This window comes from Mus caroli, chromosome 2, assembly GCF_900094665.2.
Source record: "Mus caroli chromosome 2, CAROLI_EIJ_v1.1, whole genome shotgun sequence".
NCBI lineage: Eukaryota > Metazoa > Chordata > Mammalia > Rodentia > Muridae > Mus > Mus caroli.
Genome location: NC_034571.1, coordinates 64,468,456 through 64,481,673, shown reverse-complemented (window position 1 = coordinate 64,481,673; position 13,218 = coordinate 64,468,456). Strand labels below are relative to the sequence as shown.

At 36.7% G+C, this 13,218-nt stretch overlaps 1 protein-coding gene across 6 annotated transcripts in view; it reads right to left on the bottom strand.

The window, feature by feature from the left end:
• Window positions 1–13,218, bottom strand: part of Ubr3 (ubiquitin protein ligase E3 component n-recognin 3) — a 132,883-nt gene that overhangs the window by 76,735 nt on the left and 42,930 nt on the right. For all 6 annotated transcript variants that reach the window (XM_029473748.1, XM_029473751.1, XM_021152412.2 and 3 more), the window contains exons 7-10: window positions 12,003–12,133; window positions 9,711–9,939; window positions 3,428–3,607; window positions 2,759–2,892 (exon numbers count right to left, since the gene is read on the bottom strand). In XM_029473748.1, coding sequence (XP_029329608.1) covers window positions 2,759–2,892; window positions 3,428–3,607; window positions 9,711–9,939; window positions 12,003–12,133 — 674 coding nt within the window. The remainder of the gene's footprint in view (window positions 1–2,758; window positions 2,893–3,427; window positions 3,608–9,710; window positions 9,940–12,002; window positions 12,134–13,218) is intronic.

Sequence of the window (13,218 nt, the reverse complement as noted above, 5' to 3'; positions counted from 1 at the left end):
GTGGGTAGGGAAGTGGGGGGGCGCTATGGGGGACTTTTGGGATAGCATTGGAAATGTAATTGAGGAAAATATGTAATAAAAAATATTAAAAAAAAAAAAAGAAGGCACACCCACACACCTGGAATAAAAATCTCTACCCCATCCTCTCTAAAAGAATGTGCTGTTTCCACGACATGCTGAGAAATCAGAATTGGTAAGTAAATGGCTCCTTTGGGGGATAATGAAAAGGTTCTATAATTAGTATGGTGTGGTTGTACAACTTTGAAAATACATTATAAACCACTGAATTATGTAATTTAAGATGGTTAGAACAACAAATTTTATCTAAACTAAGAGGATTATGAAATGTATTTTGGGAAGCAATGTATAACATGAAGGTGAATGTAGCATCAATGTCAAGTAGGACAGCCTCATCAGCTACCTGTATAAACTACCTGTGCCTTTAAAAATCTCACACTGCTCCTTTTCTTTTTTTGAGACAGTCTCATGTATCCCAGGATGGCCTTGAACTCCTGACCCTCTGTATTCGGCACACCACACTTCCCATTCAGCCTTCATTTCTCCTTTACCTTGCTCTTCCACGTCCTGTCACTTCTTCCATGACATTATCATATAGGTCCTCGCCTACTTTGCTGCCACCATCCAGTCCAAACATCACTTATCTGGTCACCTTGCCAACAGTCTCACTCTGTCCCAATCTATCCTGCATAAGATTTATCTTTATAAAAATATTATCTTTACACATTCTGCTCCCCATCTCTCACTGAAAGAAATTTAATGACACTTGGAAGTTAATAAATAACCTGTCTTAAACAAACTAAATTAAGATTATATAATTCATATGTAAACAAACTTTGAAGGTCCACAAGATAGTTCAGCAGGTAAAGACAATTGCAACCAAACCTGAGCAACTGAGTTCATCCCCTAGGACTCAAATGGGGAAGGAAAGAATTGACTCCTGACTTTCACATCCTACGCTGTGGTGCACTCATACACACACAGCATCCCATAAGGATGGATGGATGGATGGGTGGATGGATGGATGGATAGATAGATAGATACACAGACTGATTAACTGATGGAGGGAGGGGCGGGTTAAGGGAAGGAGGAAGGGAAGGATGATAGACAGACAGACAGACAGTTTTGTTGTTGTTTTTTAGGAAAAATAAAACTTTGAAAACCAAATACGCCATTTTTATATTTTGGACACTCTGTTTTATGACTGAGCTTAAGTATAAGCAGCAAGACTTTACCACAAAACAACTTAACCAAAGATACTGAAAACGAATTTGAAGATGGCCTATTAATTCCGTATCTAAATAGAGTATATAGCAACACTAACACAAGATGATCTCTCCTCGTCCTCCCACCCCCACATGCATACTGATAATACATCATGTATAACCTGCCACAAGTAACTTAAAGTTTGTGAGTTTCTCCATAATATGGGCATAATACTACCTACCTCCCAGTAGTCATGAAGATACAAATGAAATTATGCGTATAAAATGTTTTATGTCTGCCTAGCACTAGACTTCATTAGCAGGTACTTGTATGCCCCAAGAGTCAGGAGAGACTTATTGCGTCTGTGGTAATCAAAACTTGTCACTAGATGGGAATAATTATACAAAGACAATATATATCATATGACCCAAAAGTTTTATGTTACTTAATCCTTTGCTTTTATACTTTATGATGGAGAATGTAGATGCAAAATAGATCTTGAGTGTCTCCTTGTCTCTTCCTTTTTCTCTGTTCTTTTATCTCTCTCTTCCTCTCCCTCTCCTCTTTCTCTCCCTGTTTCTGTGTGTCTCTCTATCTGTCCTTTCTCTCTCTGTTCCTTTATCGCTCTTCCTACCCCAGCTTGCTACCCGCCCTCTCTTCCTACTCCCCCCTCACTCACTCTCACACACACACACACACACACACACACAATTATTAGAAATTTGAAAATTTTACATGCCTAAAGAATCAACATAAATAATCTGACCTTTGAAATTTGAATTAGACTACACTAAGCTGTAAGGAATCTGCATTTAGAAAATAGGTAATTCATGGGAAAAAACAGACTCAAAAAAACTGCTGAAAGAAAAACAAAATTTAAAGGATGGAAAGAAACCTCATTATTACTGAGAAGGAAAATCTTCATGAAATTCCTAGTTTAATTGGTTTAGAGGATTCTTTCTGATTTCTAAAGACTTATTAAACTAATGCCTAAGTATATAACAGAATCTGCAAGTTGTGTGAAAATGAGTTTGTGCTTACATTCTTAAAATTATAATCTTTAAGTCAGTCTTGATAGCACACACCTGTAATGCCAACATTTGAACAGCCTGAAGCAGAAGGATTGAAAATTCAAGACCAGCATGTGAGACAAACAGAGTTCAAGGCCAGTCTGGGCTATATAGCAAAAATGTTTGTAAAATTATAAACTTTTAAGACTGTCTTTACCTTTTGAAAGATACAAACTACTAAACAACCAAGAAGAGTTAAAATGAAACAATAATGCCACAGGTGGATTATTATGAAGTGTCAGCAACTATTCAAAACAGGCAGCTGGGAAAGTCTGATGATTTATTTATTTGAATTTCAGTATGCCCAGAAAAAAAATAGGTTGTTACAGGTAAGCTTCCACAAAGTTAAATTTGAATTCAATTTGAAATCAAATTAAAAAACGCACATATGATATTTTCTCAGATTTTTTTCTTAAGTCATTATTTTTAAAATGCAGAAGTTAACAAAAAGATTTCCGACATACCCTAACTTTACAATGTGATAAAAGCCCCCACATGGGTTGTGCACAGGCTTCCAGCTCAGCAGCAAAGGCAGCATAGTAGGTCTGAGACTCAAATTCCACGTGCTCATTGAGCTCTCGCTTGTTCAAGTTCATACCTTGTAAGAGAGGAAAGTACATGTGGGCTTGTCAGACAGACACATGTATGTGGCTTAAAATCAAACACTTCCCTAGACTCAACATGTTTCAAACAAGCAGCACCAATTATACAGAACACATATAAATAAGCTTACAATGAAATACAAACACAGTTGGCTCATTTTTTTAAGAACTGTCTTAAGGTAACAATTCTAAGAAACATTTTATAAATGTCAACAAACAAAATTTATTATTTTTATACAAGAAAATAAAAAACAATTTTAATTGTTGCTAACCCAAATTGTTGCAAACAGGTTGCAAATATGAGAAAATAGATTTTAAGTTTCTAAATTAATGTTTTAAAATGCATGTTTCTTAATAAACCCTTGCTATGTTGCTGTAAATAACATATTAAAGTTCTTATAAATACTAATTGATTCAACTGATGAGACACCTGATTTATAACCTCAATGGTACAATACTATTATTTTTACTTGTATTTAATAATTTACTATTAGACACTTTTGAACAAAAAAGAAACCTTTGAATTCCTACCTTGAAAGAAAGACACGAAGTTCATCCATGTAACCAACAAGCCGTGGTCCTCCAGAAACCTCTGAGCCACGCTTTGATGAGAAAGAATATTAATAAAGTCACTGACAAGGGGCCAGTAGGTGTTATTCTTCAGTAAGGCTTCTCCACAGTTCACCACTACATGTAAACTGTTCTCTTCATCTAAAAAAGTCCAAAAAATCACTTCTTTAAAAACAACGTCACTAACAATATATTATGTTATTACACACCTTAGAATCAGAAACACTTGAATCCTGACCCCAACATACCATTTAAAATCTGTATGGCTGCACATACTGTTCAGATGCTAGATCAAACTCCTCATTCTTAAAATAGGAGGGAGTGTTTCTCACGGGAATTAAACTAAGTGTTAACAGAAAGCACACTGAGACATACTTAGTAATACTACACGTCCTCCTCATTTTGATACCGAACTGGCTACGTGCTTATAAAACCTTATTTTCTTGATTCTAATGATTTATTTTTTGTTTCACTCAAAAAAATTATCACTAGGCTAACCTCATACTACCTAATCATTCAAGTCTGCTGCTCTCAGTGGAGCAGATTAATTGCCTTCTTTTAGTCAAAGAATATGTAAATGCAATTTTTTTTTACCAAACACTGTATTTCAGAAATAAACACACAGACACATAAAACACTGAAATCTCTTTAACGCCTCTTCTCTCAAAAATCCTCCAAGTTTAAATTATTTTTAGATTGATGGGAATAGGCTGTATAAAAATTTCTGTCATTAACACCAGTTTTTAGTAAACTAGCCCTTTTAACCTACTCCAACTAACACACTGGAATAAAGAGTATCCATTACCACTGAGAAACACAGAAAATACTCAAAGCCAGCACCATTTTCTAGTATATACTGAGGTAGAGAGTTACCAAAGTCCACTCTTTTCTGTTCTTGCTAGTTGTTCTTTCTATTCTAATTATAAAATTTAAACAAAGTCTATGAACAAGGGAAATATGAATTCATAGTAAGAAGTATCATAAAACTAGATTATATGTTTTGAGATGCAATAAAAATAAATGCATGCAGATACACAAGTTTAAAAAAAAATTCAAGGCAGAAAAGCAAGATCATTTCAGGAAGACACACTAACTCTACTTTAAAAAGATTAAAAATGCAGCATGTATACGATAAGATGAAATCCAATCAAGGTAACCACACTGTAAAATCATCTTGCCCACAAAACTGAAAGAGTGGAAAATGAGGATTGGTGTGACATCAAGCAGGGGATGGGGCTGGCCCACAAGCCTGGCAACCTGAGTGCAATCCCTGGAATCCACGTAACGGGAGAAGAGAACTAATGCCACTAAGTCGTCCCCTGACCTCAACAGGCACCATGACTAGCTTTTTTTTTTAATAGACTAGAAAGTAAAAGTTTATTTCTATTTAAATATGAATACAATTTCTCACTTTTTAAAAAATGTATTTATTGTTATATGTAATTACACTGTAGCTGTCTTTAGACACAACAGAAGAGGGCATCAAATCTCATTACAATGGTTGTAAGCCTCCTTGTGGCTGCTGGGATTTGAACTCAGGACCCTCAGAAGAGCATTCAGTGCTCTTAACCACTGAGTCTTCTCTCCAGTCCCCAATGTATCACACATTTAAATGAGTCTTCATCTAATTCAGACGTTTTAACTAACCATGTACTTGACAAACTCATCAGTAAAGAGGGCCTGGATTAAACTTCTTTATTTCTGCACATTAAATCTATGTTTTAGTCCATGAAATTATCATACTCTCTTACATTATACCAAATAAAACCAGGAGCCTTTACAAATCAACTTGGCCTGTTTCTCCCTGATTCCCAATGTAAGAATAAGGAAAAACTAAGTGACTCCATTGTGGGAGATGTACCCAAGCTTCTGAAGCAAAGTCTGACTCAAAACCTCTGCCAGTGGGAACTGATGAGCCAGTGACACTGCTGAGACACTGTGCTAGGACGCTGGGAGTAACAAAATAAAAAAATAAAATTTAGAATTGCTGTCCTACTTAACTGTAACTAGAGAATGAATAAGCAGAAATAATTTTAAAAAATCTCTAACACCACTTAAAATAAAACTGTTCTTGTGAAAAAACACCCTGTAATCATTTAAAGAAAAAAAAGAAGCAATTACAATTTCTTTTTTTATCCAAGTTGGTACTTTCCTCACTAAAGATGTAAAAAGCAATGATCTGGGGTTAAATGAAATGCACCCGTCAGAAAGTACCTTTTGCCAGAAGGGAGTGGCACTCAGGAGGCAGAAGCAGGCAGATCTCTCTGAGTTCAAGGCCAGCCTAGTCTATGGAGTGAAGCCCAGGACAGCCAGGGCTGGACGGAGAAAACTCATTTTTAAAAAACAGCAACAAATAAACAAAACAAAATACAGCAAACAAAAATCTTGCTGAATACCTGAGGTCTGAGGTCAGGTATTCAACTCATCTTGGATAATAAAGTGGTAAGATAAATTCTTCCTCCCCCACCCCACATACACGCCTAAAAAGACAGTGAGGTAAGGCTATAAAAAGAGAAGTACATGGAGTCTTATGAACAAATGCAGCTAATTTAACATTCAAATGTTACTCTGGAGAGTAACATTTTATGCTAAGAGCTATACTAGGAAACATGAGTTAAGATTCACTACACAAACTAGGGAAGGCAGAGAAAATGATGATCTTGCATTATAAATCTTGCAGAGGGCAGATGTATAAATGAGGCCACAAAGCCCTATAAACTCTGATGGTTTAGAGTTTATATGAAAAGTTGGTAAAGCCACTGGGCTGGAATGAACAGTAAAAAGAGAATGTGGTGGCTGGAGAGGTGGCACAAAGGTTAAGAGCACTGACTGCTCTTCCAGAGGTCCTGAGTTCAATTCCCAGCAACCACATGGTGGTTCACAACCATCTGTAATGGGATTCATCTATAATAGGATCCAGTGCAGCATAGAGAATGACTAATGGAGGGTAATGATGACTAGATGCTGCACACGGCCACAAGTGTGCTGCACACGCAAGTGTCTACACTGTGCTAACAGTGAGTGAAGACAAAGATGGAAAAGCGACTGTCTGAATGTTTGCTAAATCCACAGATGTTAACCAAAAGTCAAGATAACGTGTAGGCTCACAGGCTGGACAACTCTGGTATCAAGACACATGCTAATGTGTTCATATACATATATATACACTCACACCGGATAATGGAAAAGGACACCAGCTTGGTGGAGTTTTCCTGTTAATACTATGTGTCGGAAACACAGGTAACCAAAGAATATGTTCCGGTACATAGTCAGATTTACAAGATAGAAGATTAATCAGTGCTTTTCAGTATCTGCAGATATTTCTATAGCTATATGATGCACAAACTGTAAAAATTGTAAAATTTCAGAGACATAAAAAAGAGTTACAACACAAATTTAAAAGTCTACCAAAAAACAACAACATCAACAACAACAAAACCCATGTCTATAACAAAGTGAACAAAGTGTCTAGAGATGGGGTTCTGGACCTGCCCAGAAGGCTTTTTCCTTGTATTCTTTAGCTGTTGTGAATCCTCGTTGTATTGTCTCTAATGTTTACTAACAGTAAAGCAATGTTTAAATGTTCTCTAGAGGCTAAGGATGTGTCTCATTTTAAAACATGTCTGATATAGACTAGTCTGGATTTGATCTCAAATACTATAAGAAACTAAATAAATAAGATAGAACAGTGCCTAGTAACAATTCATACAAAGACTAAGCAAAAGCTATTTGAATTTTTTTTAAAAAAATTTAAAAACAGACCTTGTAGTATCTGTAACTACTCACTGGAATTTAGACACATTCTAATACTGTTAACATAAAAAATGTACAAATTTTATAGTACTTTTGGGAAAGCAATAAATATGCATTATGAAATGGTATGCTATTATTGAAGGTGATGTTAAAAATCATGACAAAGCTTAAAAGTTGCTAATGCCAGCTTTAGAATTTGGCTGGAAGATAATGTAATTTCTGTAATATACTTAACCTGTACACACAAGTCACACCATTTTCATAAAGAACTGTTTTGATATGATAATTATATTTTAAAAACTGGGAGACAAACTCACCATCTTTTTCCTGAATACTCCTCTTTAAAGGCCAAATAGAAACTATATACAAGAACAGCTAAATCAGTTAGTTAGTCAAGAAAATAGACTACATGGACTGAGCAAACATCTCAGTGGGCACAAGCACTTGTTTTTTCCAGTAAAGACCTGAGTTCAAATTCCCAGTACCAATATAAAAAACTGAGTAGGACTGCACATGTCTGTAACTTCAGTGCTAGGAGACAAAGAAAGGTGACTCCCCAGAGCCACCCAGCCTAGCTGATACGTGAGCTTCTGGTTCAGTGAGACCCTGTCTCACTGAAATAAGGTAGAGAGTGACAAATATATATATTTAACCCATAAAACAAAAGTTTTTAATTTTCTTCTAAAAAGCAAACAAGGTGTATTGTTTAATATCAATAGTATATTGTACAATAATAAATTAATGCTTTCTTTGTAGTAGCAATAATAAAGGGTCACTTCATGAATTAAGTAGCTGTTGGGGGAAGTCTGGGAGAGACTCAGCTGGTAAAGTGCTTGCTACAAAAACCTAAGGGCCTGCCTGATAAAGGATCGCCAGCACCCACATGAAAAGCCGGGTGTAGCCATGCAGGCATATCTGTGACCCAAGGCGGAGAACAATGAGTGGGGCTGGCTCACTCATTAGCCAATCCACGAGCTCTGAGCTCCAAGATCAGAGCTGGCCTCTGCACGCCAAGGGTTAAAAGGAGGAGTTATTTATACAGTGAATGCCAAAAGGATAGTAGCCATCATACTTAGTTAGCTATCCTTACATATAAGGCTTTATGTCTTTTACAAAGCATATGTAATTTTCAGGATACAGCTCAACTTCTAAGTACAATGAGAAAATAGGAAATGATTGATATACCCAAAGCAGCAGAAAGACACAAAACAAGGAAGCCGGAGACTGATGCTGGGAATCATCCTAAATCACTCTTCCCCCTTAGTCGCTGAGGTAGGGTCTCTTATTCACACCCAGAGCTTGCTGGTGAGGGTAGTCTATCTTGCTACCCAGCTTGCTCTGTGTTATCTTGTCTCCACTTCTGGAACCAGTGGTTCAGACAGGGCCATCATACCCATATTCCGTGAGATCTGAGGATCTTAGCTCTGGCCCTCATGCTTGTGTTGTGTAGCACACACCAACCACTGAGCCATCTCCCCTGTTTTGAGGTATAGCTCCAGCCTCTCAGTGTGGGACTGTCTGTGTCCTGGCACAGAATTAAAGTTCTGATATGAGGAGACATGAAATCCTTCTTTGCACTGCCATTTGTTGGCAATTTAATTCAGTAGGAAATGACTTAACTTTCCAAAGACTTTAGTATCTATCTTTAAAATACAGGTGCTGAAGGTAGTAATCTCAGGGTTTCAGAAGTTTACCTAAAAAAACACATTTATAGCATTCAATCACAGTGCCTGGTACACAGCAAGTATTCAATGGCATGAATTAAGGGAAAGTAGATGAAGGGAACAAGAATGGAAATGTGTGGAAACAGTGGGTCCAGAAGTGGAAACCATATACTGTGCATAAAAGACGATGATAAAAGTTCTTCCTAAGGTATATAGACACGGCAAGGTTTATTCCAATTCAAAGAAATTTTAAGTATAGTTATATAAAAATATCAAGGGCAGACAGCAACAAATTTATGATTAAAAAGAAGCATATGCTGGACATGGTGGCACACAACTTTAATCCCAGCACTCAGAAGGCAGAGGCAGATGGCTCTTGGAGACTCTGAAGCTAATATGGGCTACATGGTGAATTTCAGGAAACTCAGAGCTACATAATGAGACTGTCTCAAAAAATAAAACAAAAGGACCAAAACATAGAGCATGTTTAATAATAAAATAAAGCATGATTTGCCATGATAATGCCTTCAATTATTAAAATACATGCACACTGTGTTAACACTTGCTTAAAGTATTCCTATCAGTAAGTAAAGTAATAGCACATAAAGATATAGAAAAAAATACAGCAAAGTGTTAACAGGTATTTGTGAAGGACTAAACTAGGAATGACTTTAACTTTAAACTAAACTACAAATTGTCAAATAATTACTTTGCTAATATGTATTACTTTTACACTATTTCAGAAGTTATTTGTAAGGATACAGGTGTGTTTAAAACTTGTTGCACAAAGTTACTAATAGTAAGCAAGTGACATGACCGGAGCTTACCTTGCAGCTCACTCTTGATGAGGCAGCTCTCCATCATGTACAACAACACAGTGACCATGATGTCCAGGAGCTGACACTCTTCTGTCACCTGTCTGGCTAGCTCCTCATTGCTGAACAACTGAACACTAATATGGACAATTCTGTTGGACATTGTATCTGATTCGTGACTTTTCTTCAGTGTTTTCATAATAAAAGCATAATGCTGAACAAATGTTTTTGTAAAAGCAACCTGTAAAATTTTTAAATAGCAAACAAGAAAACATCAGCTTAACTCCAAATTTAAAATGCTGTTAGTATTTTATATCACATATTATAATCAGCTTTTTTAAAAATAAATAACTACATCATAAGCCTGTTTGTGTCATTATTATCTATCATTTCAAAGATAGTTTTAATTTTTTTTTAAAGATTTATTTATTGCCGGGCGGTGGTGGTACAGACCTTTAATCCCAGCACTTGGGAGGCAGAGGCAGGTGGATTTCTGAGTTCAAGGCCAGCCTAGTCTACAAAGTGAGTTCCAGGACAGCCAGGGTTATACAGAGAAACCCTGTCTCGAAAAACCAAAAAAAAAAAAAATGTATTTATTATATGTAAGTACACTGTAGCTGTCTTCAGATGCACCAGAAGAGGGCGCCAGATTGCATCGCAGATGGTTGTGAGCCACCATAAGGTTGCTGGGATTTGAACTGAGGACCTTTGAAAGAGCAGTTGGTGCTCTTAACCACTGAGCCATCTCTCCAGCCCTATAATCAGCTTTTAAAGCTGTTAGTACCATATGATGTTATACAAGGTAATTAAATAATGATGATAATTTTAAGTCATATTTTACCATTTATGAAACATATAAAATACTTTAATAGTTTAAAAAAGTTAATAATATTTTAACTCATTTAAGTTTTGAAATGATTATAAACTGTGGTTTAAGAATATAAAATTTGGGCTGGAGAGATGGCTTAGTGGTTAAGAGCACTGACTGCTCTTCCCTAGGTCCTGAGTTCAAATCCCAGCAACCATATGGTGGGTCACAACCATCCATAATGAGATCTGACTCCCCCTTCTGGAGTGTCTGAAGACAGCTACAGTGCTTACATATAATAAATAAATCTTTAAAAAAAAAAAAGGCAAGAATATAAAATTTTACTTGCTCAAAGTTACATCCATTTCTTGAAAAATTATCTTAAGCAGGGTGATGGTGGTGAACATCTTTAGTCCCAGCACTCTGAAGGCAACGACAGATTTCGGAGTTCACAGCACTACTATAGAGTAAGTTCCAGAACAGCCAGGGCTACACAGAGAAATCCTGTTTTGTTTTGTTTTGTTTTGTTTTGTTTTGTTTTGTTTGGCTTTACTTTAAAAAAAAAAAAAAAGTATCTTTGTTCCATGAGATCTACAGAACTAATACCTAAAGTCCTGGTTGGAAACCAGCAGGATAACTTCACTAAACAATCAAGGTGGTATGATTATCCCACAAGAAATAATCTCCCCGCCTGCTCTGAAAGCTGACCAGCAATCTGGCCAAATGCCTGCAGTGTCAATTATGGCAGGATTTACTTCTTATGTCACAAATACATTTCCTGTTGCATGCTTTAGAGTATAAAAGGCCCACAATAATGCTACTTGAGAGTGTCTCTCCTAATACTCAAAGGACCACGCACACTTTGTTCTTTTGAGACACTGAGCTATGTCATTTTGCCATAAGCATATCATATGGTGCTCAGAGGTGTCCCTCCCTACACATGTCTCTGATTAGTAACTGTTCTCCCATTAGCAGCATAACCCACACTGATCCCTAATGTAAGCTCAGTCACCCCGTTCCATGGTTCAGCAGCACCTTGTAACTGTCCTTCAGCGGACTCAACACTTGGTTAGAGATCACTTACTTTATTACTGTTTATCTCCCACCACTGCCTTCACACAGCATTCTACGTGTTTAATAATGCCACTCTAGTGGTTTCTAGCTAGGACTTTAGATCTTGTTGTAGGCCTCACAGAACAAAGATAAAACTCATGTGTAACTGTGAGCAAGTAAAACTTTATATCCTTACACGACAGTGTTTATGATAGTTTACATTTGAAATTTGAAATGGCAATTCTGTTGAGTAATGCTAAGCTGAGAGAAAGCTGAGACCCTGTGTATTCTGAGCAGACTGTCAACGGGAAATAAAGCACTTTCATATCATATCCTTATACTTACGTTATAATGAGCCTCAGCTAAGAAATGCAACAAAAGAAAAAGATCAAACAATAAAAAAACAGTGAAAGCAAAGTTCCAAAGGAAGCAGTGACAGATACCTTATACTCCTGATCTGGAAGCATGTTGAGCAAGAAAGTCACCATCTTCTGGGGGAATTCATACTTTATTGTCCAAAATAACAGTTCTTCTAAAAAACTTTTATGTTTCAAAACATCCATTATGGATTGATCTGTATAAGGAAGAGAAAATCTAACACTAATTAAGTTGCTCCCGTCATTTAAACCTTGCCATACAATTCGACAGTCCATCAAACTCATCTAAAAGTACCTACAATTCAATGATCTTCTTTCACTACTGAAAAAAAATTCACCAACTTCCACAGTACACAAACACCAAAACATTAAATACCTTAAATATGTTAATAACAAGCATTTACTCAAAAAATAATACTTGTTTGTTTTTGGTTTTTTTTTTTTGATGGATTGATTTAGTGATTGATTGATTGATTGATTGACTATATGTGAGTGCACTGTAGCTGTCTTCAGACACACCAAAAGATTGATTGATTGATTGATTGATTGATTGATTGATTGATTATATGTGAGTGCACTGTAGCTGTCTTCAGACACACCAAAAGAGGGCATCAGATCTCATTACAGATGCTTGTGAGCCACTATGTCGTTGCTGGGATTTGAACTCAGGACCTCTGGAAGAGCAAGCAGTCAGTGCTCTTAACTGCTGAGCCATCTCTCCAGCCCTGTTTTATGTGTTCTTAAATATAGCCATGTACCTAAAATTTCTGTTGAGTTTCAAATTTTAAATTTGACATCACTAATCCAAAGTGGAAAATGCTACAAAATCTGAAATGCTTTGAGCACACAGACCTCAAGGACAACCAAGACTGTACAGTACAACCCTGTTTCAAATGACAAAACAAACAGCTCAAAATTGGGAGCTGGAGAGAGCTCAGCAGTTAAGAACACTAACTCTGCTTTGAGAGACCCAGGCTCAATTCCCCACACCCACAATGGTGACTCACAACCATCCATAACTCTAATTCCAGGGGGCCTATGCCCTCCTCTAGCCCCAACAGGTACTAAGCACACACAGTGTACAGACAAAACCATACCACAAACGCCCATACAGGTAAAATAATAAAAAATTTTAAACACTAAAATCAGAAACTTGTCCCAAGTGTTTCAGATAAGGAATTCTAGAACTATCATTTCCTTAAAAGATTATCATGGTATAAATGTAAGAAATCTCAAGTTAGGGCTGGTGAGATGGCTCAGTGGGTAAGAGCACCCGACTGCT